We start from the raw sequence: 13,892 nt of genomic DNA, 5'->3' as shown, positions 1-13,892 counted from the left end.
AAGGTATTGGGAATATTAAATTCATCCTGGTAATTTTTTTCCAGATTGAAGAAGGTATTGTTGTAATGGAAGATGATTCTCCAGTGGAGGCTGTGAGCACACCTAATACTCCCCGAAACCTTGCTGCATGGAAAATTAGCATTCCATATGTAGACTTTTTTGAGGATCCCTCCTCTGAAAGGAAGGAGAAAAAAGAAAGAATTCCTGTGTTTTGTATTGATGTTGAAAGAAATGATAGAAGAGCAGGTAGGAAGCTTTCTGAGCACCTTTCTTAAAAGATGCCCATGAATGAGTCTGTTGTTATCAGGTATGATAAACATTTTGCCACTTCTAACTAACAAATATGGCTGCATATCCAAAAGAGAAGTGTCCAGAACAGAAAATTGAAAGAAAGCTTAGGATGTCCTAGGTTATCTTCATAGCAGTAACTAATTAACTAATTCAATCAACATTTATTGAGTGATGCCTGCTAGACACCTGACAGTCCATCAGGCATTCAATGTAATGTTCTTTTAATGGTTTTGTTGTCATCATTAGCCATTGTACTTACTTAATTATCATTAATCCATATAGCACTATATCAGGTATTATTCTAGTTTAATTAAGACAGCGTTTTCTCTCACCCATTTTGTGGGCTAATTAGAATTGATGAAAATATGGCCAGGCGTGGTGGCTCACGCCTGTAATCGCAGTACTTTGGGAGGCCAAGGCAGGTGAATTACCTGAGGTCAGGAGTTTGAGACCCACCTGGCCCACATGGCGAAACCCTATATCTACTAAAAATACAAAAATAGCCACACGTGGTGGTGCGTGCCTGTAGTCCCAGCTACTCTGGAGGCTGAGGCATGAAGATCACTTCAACCTGGGAGGCGGAGGTTGCAGTGAGTCGAGATCGTGTGACTGCACTCCAGCCTGGGAGAAAGAGTGAAACCCTGTCTCCAAAAAGAACTGATGAAAATATGGTTAAAACTTTACAAGCCTTCTTCATGTTTTGACATATTTTTTCTTTCGGTTATGTCAGGTATAGACTGTAATAGAGACCAGGGTTAACAGTATCTGTAGCAGGATAAACAGTCACCACTTTAAAGTCCTACTTGTAACTTGATAAAAAGAAATCGAATTAAAAAATAAAATAGTCAACACTTTGAACTTTTTCCAAGAAGTGGGGCAGTGAGTGTAATGAAAAGCACCACATTTAGAGAATGATGAGCAGAAAATAAAGTTGAGCTCAGGAAGAGGGAGTTATGAGGAAAGAAGGAAAAAAAGTGGCAATGTTAGAAAGTGGTTTTGAGAGGATAACTAAGTAGTAGTGTGAAGATCAGTGCTAATTATCCTTACTTATTTTTCAAAAAGTATTAGGTTTTCTGATTTTCCTCAGAAGTTGATCCTGTTTCAAGAACATGAGACATAGGAATTGGGAGGGAGGGAAGAATGCCCAGAGTAGCTACTTATACTTTTTCCTGTCATAATTAAATATCAGGCAGCATCTTATTCTGTCCAGGTCTTAGACCATACTGCCTGATTTTGCTGGAGTTGCTGTTCAGTCTTAGTAGTTGCTGTTCTTTCAGCATTCTGACAGGTGGACAGACTCTATTGTCAATAATAGAGTCAGATTTCCATTTCCAACTTAGTTTTGTTTGGAATATACTTTTGTTTTTACTTTAGGACAACTATTTTTAATTTTTATGCTTTATCTTAAAAGGTTAATCATTTAACATAAATTATAATAGTTCATGGCTCAGTAATTCAAAAATAAAAACCAAAAAATCTTAAAACTTTTATTTTTTAATTTAATTTTTTTTCTTTTTGAGAGAGAGTCTTGCTTTGTTGCCCAAGCTGGTGTGCAGTGGCATGACTGTGGCTCACTACAGCCTTAACTTCCCGGGTTCAAGTGATCCTCCCACTTCAGCCTCCTGAGTAGCTGGGACTATAGGTGCATGTCACCACGCCCAGCTAATTTTAAAATTTTTTTGTAGAGAAAGGGTCTCACTATGTTGCTGAGGCTGGTCTCAAACTCCTGGGCTCAAAGCGGTCTTCCTGCCTTGGCCTCCCAGAGTACTAGGATTACAGGTGTGAGCCACTGTGCTGGGCCAAAAGCTTGTATTTTAAAGATAATTTTTGTCAACAGTGCTGCAGACTTCTACTGTCAATGTAATGTGCTCTTAGAAACCATGATCTATGAGGGAGAAAAAAGTATATCATTTAGTATATTGATTTTATACGGGTAACAGAATAACAATTTCAGCATTAAAAACCTAGCCTAAATATACTATGGATCTTTTAAGACCAGTGTTGAAGAAGAAAACTACGATTTGCTTTGTATGTTGTGATCAGGTTGGTTTTTTCTAAATAGAAAGAAGTGTTGTTTTGGATGATTGTGGTATTGGTTCACTCGATCTACTGCATTCTCAAATCTATGGTAGACTGATGTTAGATGTTAACCATAACAGTTAACATTTATGAGGTATTTACTCTGTACTATGCACTGTACAGAAGTGCTTTATGTGGATTATTTTATCTGATAGACACAATTATTGTTATTCTACATCTAAGCACTGTAAGATACAGTGGTGTTATTTGTTCAAGGCCACATGGTAAATGGGGGCAGGGTTAACTGGGATTAGAACAGGCAGTCTGATTCCAGACTTACTCTTTAAACCATTACTATGTGCTGCCCAATTTAGTAGCCACTAGCTGCATGTGGTAATTAAAATCAAATTAAATTGTATTAAAATTTCAGTTCTTTAGTTGCATTAGCTGCCTCTCAGGTACTCAGTGGCAACATGTGGCTAGTAGCTACTATATTAATGCAGATCCATGGAGCATCTTCGTAACTGCAGAAAGTTCTATTGGATAGTACTGCTCTATACTATATTAAATTAGGACAGTATGGTAAATATTTGAGAAACCCCAAATCAATAAAAAAACTCATGAAATACATCATTTTGGTGATATTTTAAAAATAGTCATAATTGCATGATATTTTAAAGTTTCTGTCAGCTCTGATTCTGTTATAGAAAAAGTATATTTGAGATAACTTCATAAATAGATGAAATTTATCAGTCACTTCTAGGTAACTAAAATATGGGATAAAATGTGTTAATAATGTTATGCCAAAAATAACAAATTACAACTGTGGAATAATGTCCAGCTTTGTATTCTTTTTTCTTTTTTCTTTTTTTTTTTTTTGAGACAGAGTCTCGCTCTGTTGCCCAGGCTGGAGTGCAACGGCGCAATCTCGGCTCGCTGCAACCTCTGCCTCTTGGGTTCAAGCGATTCTCCTGCCTCAGCCTCCTGAGTAGCTGGGACTACAGATGCCTGCCACCACAGCTGGCTAATTTTTGTATTTTTAGTAGAAGCGGGATTTCACCATGTTGGCAAGACTGGCCTCGAACTCCTGACCTCAAATGATCCACCCACCTTGGTCTCCCAAAGTGCTGGGATTATAGGCGTGAGCCACCGTGTCTAGCCAGCTTTGTATTCTTAATGTTTTAAATATCGCATTCTTTTAGGGTTTTGAAATTATTTTTTACTCAGTGTGTGTGTACTCAATTTACAGTTGGACACGAGCCTGAACATTGGTCTGTCTATAGAAGATATCTTGAATTCTATGTACTTGAATCAAAACTAACAGAATTTCATGGTATGTTATTCTTTTTGGATAAAACATTACATTTCAACATTAGCATTCTTTAAAGCTATGACACCAGATTAATTTTTTTATTTTAAGTAATTGAAATACAAGAAATACAACATTGATGCTTGTGTATACTTTTATTGATAACGGAAATGTACTGTTTATCTTCTTATTTTTATCTGTATATTTAAAGTTCTTGCAATGTACATTTATGCTTTTTTTAAATAAAATCAAAATTTAAAAATAGCTATTTTAAAACTATATTTTAGAAAGGGTTCTCTATTTACTCTTTTTTGTTCTTCCTGTCTCATCAATGTATTTATTTTGGTTAATATCAGGGATATAGTTATAAAGAATTTCCAGCTATTTTTTTTTGTATTTAGCTTGGTGAATTTTATTTGTGTGTTCTAAATCTTTTTATTTTAGAAAAGCTCTGTAGAGTGTCCCTGATCCAAATTCAGGTTGGTTTTTATTGAGAAGGGTAAGGAACGTTCCTTTCCCTGCTATAAGAGCAAAGCCTGTAATAAGGATGATTATTATAGGAAGATAAAGAATATAAGGTCCCACTCCATATTTTTGCATAGATTTTGAGTTTGTACTTGTGTTCAAATGGTTTTATCTTTCTCTCTACCAATCTGGTGCAGTACCATCCTCGTTCTTTCTCTGAAAACTACTTTTTTTGTTTAAGGCTGAGAGAAGACAGTTTATCTCCATACTTTTCTTTTTTGATGCTAAAATTTCTAAAGCCAGCCCTATCTGAGAAAGCACATTCATGCTTGCTTCCTTCCTTCCTTCCTTCTCTTGTTTCCTTCCTTCATTTCCTTGTTTCCTTCCTTCCTTTCTTCCTTCGTTTCCTTGTTTCCTTCCTTCCTTCGTTTCCTTATTTCCTTCCTTCCTTCGTTTCCTTGTTTCCCTCTTGTTGCTCAGGCTGGAGTGCAGTGGCACAATCTTGGCTCACCACAGAGATCTTGGCAACCTCTGCCTCCTGGGTTCAAGTGATTCTCCTGCCTCAGACTCCCGAGTAGCTGGGATTATAGGCATGTGCCATCACACCCAGCTAATTTTGTATTTTTAGTAGAGACAGGGTTTCACCATGTTGGTGGCCTTTTTTTTTTTTTTTTTTTTTTTGAGATGAGTCTCACTCTGTCACCCAGGCTGGAGTGCAGTGGTGCGCTCTCAACTCCCAGCAACCTCCACCTCTCAGGTTCCAGCGATTCTCCTGCCTCAGCCTCCTAAGTAGCTGGGATTACAGGCATTTACCACCACACCTGGCTAATTTTTTTGTATTTTTAGTAGAGATGGGGTTTTATATCACGTTAGTCTTGAACTTCTGACCTCAAGTGATCTGCTCGCTGTGGCCTCTCAAAGTGCTGGGATTACAGGTGTGAACCACTGCACCCAGCCTACATTGTGATTTTAAGCCATTTATATAGCATTGACAAAATGCTATCTTTTTTCCCTCTGAGAAATTAGTTATTTCTTTAGTAAGGTTTTGTCTAATAGAATCTCACCAATTTCAAAAAAAAATCTCATAATAATTTTTTGAAGCTGTTTTACTAGGATGGAAAGCCAAAAAATCTGTGTCAAACAGTGATTGTTACAAGAGTAATATTTTGTTTATCAGTAGACTCAAGTTCTTTGGTCTGGACTTCTGACTTGAAGCTCTCTGGTTTTGTGAAGATTTTCAAAGAGTAATGTCACATCTGTACAAGGCAGTATTGCTAATCTGAATGTGCCATAGTAAATTTTAAAACCTAATTTAAGGTTTTAAAAATAGTAGCAGAACACAGTAATAACTACAATATATACTAATTTCAGGTGCATTTCCTGATGCCCAGCTTCCTTCTAAGAGGATCATTGGCCCCAAAAATTATGAATTCTTAAAGTCAAAGAGGGAAGAGTTCCAAGAATATCTACAGGTATAACATCAACTGTATTAATTCCAAATGTTGCTAATCATAGCATTCTCTAATTTGTCTCTTTTTCCCTTGTATATATGTTCTTTGGTTTATAAATACCTGTCCATGTAGATTTTAATTTAAAAAACATTTTTCCTTGTGAATTTTAGAATGAATTTTTGTCAAAAGTATATTACTTACCCCCCTCTCCAAATTGAATGAAATGCAAGATATTTTCTTAGGGGAAGAAAAATCTTTACTTAGTTTTAGGCTAGTTAAAACTTTGTATAGGACATTAAAAAAAGGAACTTGGTGTAAAAGATTAGATGCATTTGAAGAATACTGGATAGTATTCTTAGAATATTTGTTACTGTTTGTTCTGTTTTCTGTTTGATTTTTGTGTTTAGCTTTTTCTGAACTTTGGAGTCTTCTCTCCTATGTTATTCCTCAGTCCCTTTTCTTTTGGGTTTATAGATATTTTTCCAATTTCCTAGGATCAACTCTACTATTTGCTACATGGAGTTGAATTCCATTTTTCTCAGTGTGTGCACGTTACATTATGTTAAAATGTATGGGTATATTATTTAAATACATGGTACAGTCATCATAAAAGTTACTTGAGACATCAGGCTCTCCAAGATTAATAAACATCTCTCTTTATCAAGTGCTTACAAGGGAGGATACTTTCAATTTGTTAAAAAAATACTTTATTTGGGCATGGAATTTTATATTTTTAAAAAATTTTTCATTCAGTTAAATTTGGATGCTTCCTAGCCAAAAAGAAAGACTTTTAAATTAAAAATACTCAGCAGTATAAAGGAGTATTTACACTTTATTTCCTGTCTCTGAACTGTTGAATGCTTTCAACTCCAAGTTGAAAAAAAAAAATATATATATATATATAAGTATCTTCTGTATAAATTTTTGGTGATGTGAAAATTGAAATATGAAATAATAATTAACTACTGCAAGGATGTTTGGATAAAACACAAAGCTATGTTTTTGTTGATACTATTAACTCATTATTTGAACCAGCTAATTATTTCTACAAACTAGAGTACTTCACTCTGGAAGAAATATTTTCTTGTAATATGGATTTAAATTAGAGATAGCTGTACTGGTTTTTTTAATGTAGATTTCTGCTTATAAAGTTTTGTAACTTTCATAGTTAGGAAACTATTAGATAAGACTGGGTTAATTTTGGCTTTTAAAAGTCTTTTTTTAATTTTTTTTATTTTTTGAGACAGAGTTTTGCTCTTGTCATCTAGGTTGGAGCGCAACGGCGCGATCTTGGCTCACTGCAACCTCCACCTCCCGAGTTCAACCAATTCTCCAGCCTCGGCCTCCCAAGTAGCTGGGATTGCAGGCACCCACTGCCACTCCTGGCTAATTTTTGTATTTTTAGTACAGACGGGGTTTTGCCATGTTGGCTAGTCTGGTCTCGAACTCCTGACCTCAGGTGATCCACTGTATCAGCTTCCCAAAGTGCTAGGATTACAGGCATGAGCCACCGCGCCCAGCCCATGTTATCTTATTAGAAAACAGTGTAGCAGGAAGAACGGACAACGGATTTTTCAAGTTATTTCACATCTCCCCATCTAGTTTTCTGCAAAACCCTTTATGCCGACTTTTAAAAATTTATCAGGACAGCTGTATCAGCTATCATTTTTTTCTATAGTTGAGAAACTGGAAATAATAGTAGCTAATGTTTAGTTTTACTTCCTGTGTGTCAGATACTGTGCTAAATGCTTTATATAACAATACTATAAAGTAGGTAGTGTCATTCTCATTTTATAAGTTAGGAAACTGACTCTTGGGCAATTTAGGAACTTTTCTAGTGTCACTTAGCTAGCATGTGGAAGAGCCAGAATTCGAACCCATGCATATCTGACTATAAAGGCCAAGGTCTTACCTACTATCCTGTATTCTTCCCTCTAAAAATGCAGTTGCTTTGTTATTATTTTAAATATAAAGTAGTTTTTGGGGATTTAAAATTTAAAGAAATTAAAATACAGTTTTGACTACTCCTCTAGATTTCTAAACTGTGTTTTCCCTTTTTTTTTGTTCATTCAAGAAACTTCTGCAGCATCCAGAACTGAGTAATAGTCAACTTCTGGCAGACTTTCTTTCCCCTAATGGTGGGGAAACACAATTTCTTGATAAGATACTACCAGATGTAAATCTTGGTAAGTCAATTTAAAGAATCATTATAAGATAATAAGCTGAAAAGAATCAGCATTTTCAGATTAACTTAGAAAAATATGTAGTATAGCCTATGGTAAACTCCGAGGGCCCTTATTTCTGCATTTAGAGATAAATTGTCAGATGCTGACCTTAATCTGTCCATTTTGAGTTCTGATTATTTAAGCAGTCACTTCTAGCCATTTGTCATCACAGAAAATTACATTAGTCAATGTATTTATAAATTTATTTTGTTAAATTTAAATATAAGAAAAGTAGAGATGGTATTTTTAGCATATGTGAATCAGTGTTTTCATCATACAGTGTATCAATAGCTGTGGTATTTGAAATTTGTCATTAAATATCTCAAAAAGACAAGATCTGTTAACATTTAACTTAGTTTAAGACAGTTGCATTTTTCCACATCTTTAAGTTATATCATGCTCTTCCTCATTTTGTATTATAAAGCATTATAAATATTCCTTAAAACCTAATTTTTGGGTCACTTGTAGTAGTAATTTAGGTAAGTAAACTTTGTATAAACTAGCTTTTAATTAACTTGAATTAATCTGTCATTCTGAGCAAATTTCATTTCATGGTACATCTGTACATGAATTTTATTTAAAGTTTAATTGTTGGCTATAAAACTGGCATGGAATGTACACATGAGATTGTGGAAATATTTCTGCTTTGAATATCATTGTTAATTTGTTTTGAATTTTTCATTAGTAACAGAAAAATAATTTAGTTTCTTGATCTTTAATTTCAAAGTAACTTTATAATTAGTAAAACCATTCTGCAGTTAGTAGATTGCCTTATTTCTACTAGTACTATTGTAAAGGAAATTAAGATGTGTGAGAAAGCTTATATTTGGTCTATTTTTTAAAATATTAATTTTTATTATGACAGATATAGAATCTGTAGTCAAAGCATAGTCTGCTGGGATACTGAAGACATTATTATATTTTTACTGTTAGAGATTGAAGTTAGTATTTCCTGAAGATCATGTTTCAGAAAGTGTTTTTGTGTTGTAATACTTGAGCACTTAATTTCAGCTATCACTTTTGGATGAATTATTTATTATAGTTTGTCTAAATAGCAACAAGTTCAGCAGAAATCCAGATAGATCATCTTCTCTAACCACTAATATAGTACATACATTATAAGTACATGTATAAAAAATAGAAATATAACAAAGGATTCAATTAAATAAATGGTAGTCTGAAATTTTCCAAAGAATCATCCCATAAACCCCTGGCATGCCTCCATTCTGTTTTAAAAACTGTTCCTTAATTACTGTTCCACCTGCTGGTTATCAGTGACTGGATTTTTTTTTTTTTTTTTCTGTGATGGAGTCTTGCTCTGTCACCCAGGCTGGAGTGCAGTGGTGTGATTTTGGCTCACTGCAGCCTCCACCTCCCAGGTTCAAGCGATTCTCCTGCCTTAGCCTCCCAAGTAGCTGGGATTACAGGTGTCCACCACGACACCCAGCTAATTTTTTTGTAGTTTTAGTAGAGATGGGGTTTCACCACATTGGCCAGGCTGGTCTTGAGCTCCTGACCTCAGGTAATCCATCTGCCTTGGCCTCCCAAAGTGCTGAGATTACAGGCGTGAGTGAGCACCATGCCTGGCCAGTGATCTCATTGTTAACAGAGACATCTTCTCACTCCTCAGTCTTCTTGACCTCCTCTGCAGCATTCTTTCCTTTAGAAATTCTTTGCCTTTGGCATTCATTATTGCATATTATTCTCTTAACTGTTTCAGTCCTATCGCTACATTTCCATCCTACACAATCCTCCTTTATCTCTATACACATAAATATAGGTGTTTTCTAAGCTCTGTCCTCAATTTTCCTCTTGCCAGTCTCCACGGAACCTATTATTTTAATCTTTACCTATATATAAATGTTTCTTTTTTTCTTTCTTTCTTTTTTGAGATGGAGTCTTGCTCTGTCTCTGTCGCCCAGGCTGGAGTGCAGTGGCGTCATCTTGACTCACTGCAACCTCCGCCTCCCGGGTTCAAGCAGTTCTCCTGCCTCAGCCTCCCTAGTAGCTGGGACTACAGGCACACGCCACCTAGCCCAGCTAGTTTTTGTATTTTTAGTAGAGACGGGTTTCACCATGTTGGCTAGGATGGTCTCAATCTCTTGACTTCGTGATCTGCCTGCCTAAATGTAGTCTGACCTTTAGTTGTACCTTTCTAATACCCAGTTGGACGTCACCATCTGATCTATCATCTTTTCAGAACCAGCGTGTAATTCTGTTAATGATACTACAGTCATTTCAGTCATGCTTGAAATTTTACCATTACCTCTTGGATTTTCTCTCCCATGCTCTCACTACACATCTTTTTTTTTTGGAAATGGAGTCTCTCCGTCACCCAGGCTGGAGTGCGGTGGCGTGATCTCAGCTCACTGCAACTTCTGCCTCCTGGGCTCAGGTGTTCCTCCCACCTCAGCTTCCTGAGAACTACAGGTGTGCACCACCACACCCAGATAATTTTTGTATTTTTAGTAGAGATGGGGTTTCATCGTGTTGCTCACGCTGGTCTTGAACTTCTAAGTTCAAGTGATCCATCTGCCTCAGCCTCCCAAAGTGCTGGGATTACAGGTGTGAGTCACCATGCCCTGCCTTACACATGTTTTTAGTTCCCAGATTCTGTACGTTTTTCCTATTTGGTGTCTAACTCATGTCTTCCTCTTCATTCCCTTTACTGTTTCCTTAGTTCAGTTTTCATTGCCTCTTACTTGAACTGTACTAAGTTTCCTATCTAGTCTCCTGGATTCCCATCCTCCTCCTGCTCTCTATCAGTTTATCTTATGTAACATAGCCACATTAATCTTCCTAAAGTACACGTTTGACCATATCTAAAATCCTTTGGTTTTTCTGTCTTTGTTAACTTAGGAAATCTTTATTGTTTAATATGGAACCCTCTGAAAATCACTGTGTGCTTTGATACCAATATAACTTACCGGTATTATTTCTTACTACTTCCTTTCATACTTTAGCAAAATTGAATCCCCTATATTCTTTTGCTCCAATGCCTTTGTTTATACTCTTTTCTTCTACTTTAAATGCCCTTCCATATTACCCATCTTTGAAGATCTAGCTGAAAGAAAGGGACGGCTGGTTCTTCTTAGGGAAACAGGGAAGCCTTTCTTAGGAAGGTATCATTTGTCTAATCTTGAAAGATTAATAGAAATCGGCAGGAGATAGATAAGGAGATCATTCCAGTTGGAGGGACTGGCATGTACAAGAGGCATGAAAGAGGGAATCAGCTGGTAATGTTTGGAGTATCTTGAAGGTACAGTACATGCAAGAGAGTGAGACTAGAAAGATAAGTTATGGCCGAATGTGTCATGATAAGGAATTTGGACTTGATCATCTAAGCAGGGGGAAAGAGACACTGATAGATTTTAAACAATGAAACCTAATCAGATTTAGGTTTCAGAAATCCAACTCTGGCAGCAGTTTAAAGGATGATACTAAAGGTACTTAGAATCAGTATCTGGGAATAAACCTAGTAGAGTATGTGTATGCGTGACCATTATAGAGAAAACTGTAAACTTTTATTGAGAGATATTAAAGAAGACCCAAGAAAATAGAAATCGTATTCATTGTTTAGAAACCGCAGTATTGTAAAGATGTAAATTTATCCCCAAGTTGATTTCTAGCTATAATACAGTCCCAATCCAAATCAAACAGGTTGTGTATGTGTGTATACCTTGAAGCTGAATCTATAATTTATATAAACATGCATAGGACCAAGTAGGTAACACACTTTAGAAGAAGAACAAGGTTGGAGAGCTCTTTCGTATGTCTTGACTTATAACACTAAATCAGTAGACCCGTGGAACAGAACAGAGATCCCCAAACCGATCTATACGTCTGTGGACACTTGATTTGTGAGCATGGCTCTGCAGAATGGGGAAGGAGTCAGCTTTTCAAGAAATGCTACTGGGACATTGGATATACATTTGAACTCTTACGAAGTAGCCACATTTAAGTAGACTAAAGTCCTATATAGAAACCTGTAAAGGTATTAGAAAACAGCAGTGATAAATCTGACTATAAAATGTGTTTATAGTCAACTAAATTTGACAGAGGTGTCAAGAACCTACATGGGGGAATGGACACCCGTTTCAATAAATAGTGCTGGGAAAACTGGATATCCATATGCAGAAGAATGAAACTAGACCACTATCAATCACATAATAAAAAAATCAAACTCATAGTGGATTAAAGACTTAAATGTAAGACCCCAAATTATAAAACTACTAGAAGAAAATGAGGGGAAGATGCTTCTCGACTTTAGTCTAGGCAAAGATCTTATGGCTAAGACTTCAAAAGCATAGGCAACAAAACAAAAATAGACAAATGGGGCTAGATTAAACTGTTAGGTTGGTGCAAAAGTAATTGTGGCTTTTGCCTTTTTTTCTTTTAAACAGCAAAAATCTCTCTTTTGCACCAACCTAATAAAAGCCTTCTACACAGCAAAGGAAACAAGCAGCAGAGTGAAGAGACAACCTGTAGAATAGGAGGAAATATTTATGGATATTTTACCTGTATGTTTTGCAACTATTTAACCTGTACAATGGGAGAAAATATTTGCAAATATTGCAAATTCAGTTAGAAGACAATACAGTAGAAAAATGGACAGAAGAAAAATAATTTCACCAGCCTGGGCAACGTAAGTGAGACTCTGTCTCTACAAAAAAAACAACAAAAAAGTAGCTGGGTATGGTGGTGTGCATGTGTAATCCTGGTTGTTCCAGAAGCTGAGGCGGGAGGATCACTTGAGCCCAGAAAGTTCGAGGTTACAGTGAGCTATGAGCACACCACTGTGCTCCAGCCTGAGTGACAGAGTGAGACCCTTTCTCTAAAAACAAAAGAAAAAACACTTCACAAAAGAGGAAATCAATATATGGTCAATAAATACATGGAAAGGTGCCTAATTTCATTAATAGGGAAACTCAAATTAGAATCATGTTTGGGCAACACCGCATTCACCAAAGTTTTTAAAAGTCTGATTATACTAAGTGCTAAGTATTGGTGCAGATGTAAAGGAACAGGAACTCTTACACACTGTTAGTAGGACTATAAATTGAAAAACTACTTGGAAAAATTGTTTGGTATAAAAACTGAAGGACCCAGCAGTTCCTCTCTCAGATATATACTTTGGAGAATCTATCCATGTTTAAGAACGTTCATAGTAGAATTCTTTGTATAGCCCAAACTAGAAACAGCACAAATGTTCATCAGCAGTTGAATGGACAGATAAACTGTGGTAAAGTCTTAACGTTGAATACCCATATCATGAGGCTACTAGCAACAATGTGGATGAACTTTTAGAAATGTTGAATGAAAGAAACAAAACATGAAAGAATATATACAGTCTGATTCTTTTTACATAAACATCAAAACAGACCAAACTAGTGTAAGCTGGAAAAGTCTGAATAAAATTGTTAAAAATTCGTTGGGCGTGGTGGCTCACACCTGTAGTCCCAGCACTTTGGGAGGCTGAGGCAGATGGATCACTTGAACTTAGAAGTTCAAGACCAGCGTGAGCAACATGGTGAAACCCTGTCTCTACTAAAAACACAAAAATTAGCTGGGCATGGTGGTGGGCGTCTGTAGTCCCAGCTACTCAAGAGGCTGAGGCAGGAGAATTGCTTGAACCTGGGAAGTGGAGGTTACAGTGAGCCGAGATCACACCACTGCACTCCAGCCTGGGCAACAGAGCAAAACTCCATCTAAAAAAAAAAAAGGTAAAAAATAATATAGCATTGACTAGGTGCAGTGGCTCACACCTGTAATCCCAGCATTTTAGGAGGCCGGGGTGGGTGGATCACTTGAGGTCAGGAGTTCAAGACCAGCCTGGCCAACATGGTGAATCCTTGTCTCTACTAAAAATACAAAAATTAGCTGGGTGTGGTGGCGTGCACCTATAATCCCAGCTACTTGGGTGGCCTAGGCAGGAGAATTGCTTGAAACTGGCAAGTGGAGGGAGCCGAGATCATGCCACTGCACTCCAGCCTGGGCAACAGAGTGAGACTACATCTCTACTACTATTACTACTACTACTACTACTACTACTACTACTACTACTACTACTGTATAAAAGCAATATTTCTAAATATATTTTATTTTTTATTCATTTGTATTCATTATGGTTTT

At 36.5% G+C, this 13,892-nt stretch overlaps 1 protein-coding gene across 21 annotated transcripts in view; it reads left to right on the top strand.

Moving 5' to 3' along the window:
• The window catches only part of SNX14 (sorting nexin 14), a 99,957-nt gene that overhangs the window by 68,951 nt on the left and 17,114 nt on the right, over positions 1 to 13,892 (top strand). For all 21 annotated transcript variants that reach the window (XM_063707758.1, XM_055391128.2, XM_055391126.2 and 18 more), the window contains 4 exons: positions 45 to 246; positions 3,560 to 3,643; positions 5,456 to 5,556; positions 7,610 to 7,721. In XM_063707758.1, the coding sequence (XP_063563828.1) occupies positions 45 to 246; positions 3,560 to 3,643; positions 5,456 to 5,556; positions 7,610 to 7,721 (499 nt within the window). The remainder of the gene's footprint in view (positions 1 to 44; positions 247 to 3,559; positions 3,644 to 5,455; positions 5,557 to 7,609; positions 7,722 to 13,892) is intronic.

This window comes from Gorilla gorilla, chromosome 5 (assembly GCF_029281585.2).
Source record: "Gorilla gorilla gorilla isolate KB3781 chromosome 5, NHGRI_mGorGor1-v2.1_pri, whole genome shotgun sequence".
Taxonomy (NCBI): Eukaryota; Metazoa; Chordata; class Mammalia; order Primates; family Hominidae; genus Gorilla; species Gorilla gorilla.
This window is presented reverse-complemented; position numbering and strand designations above follow the sequence as displayed.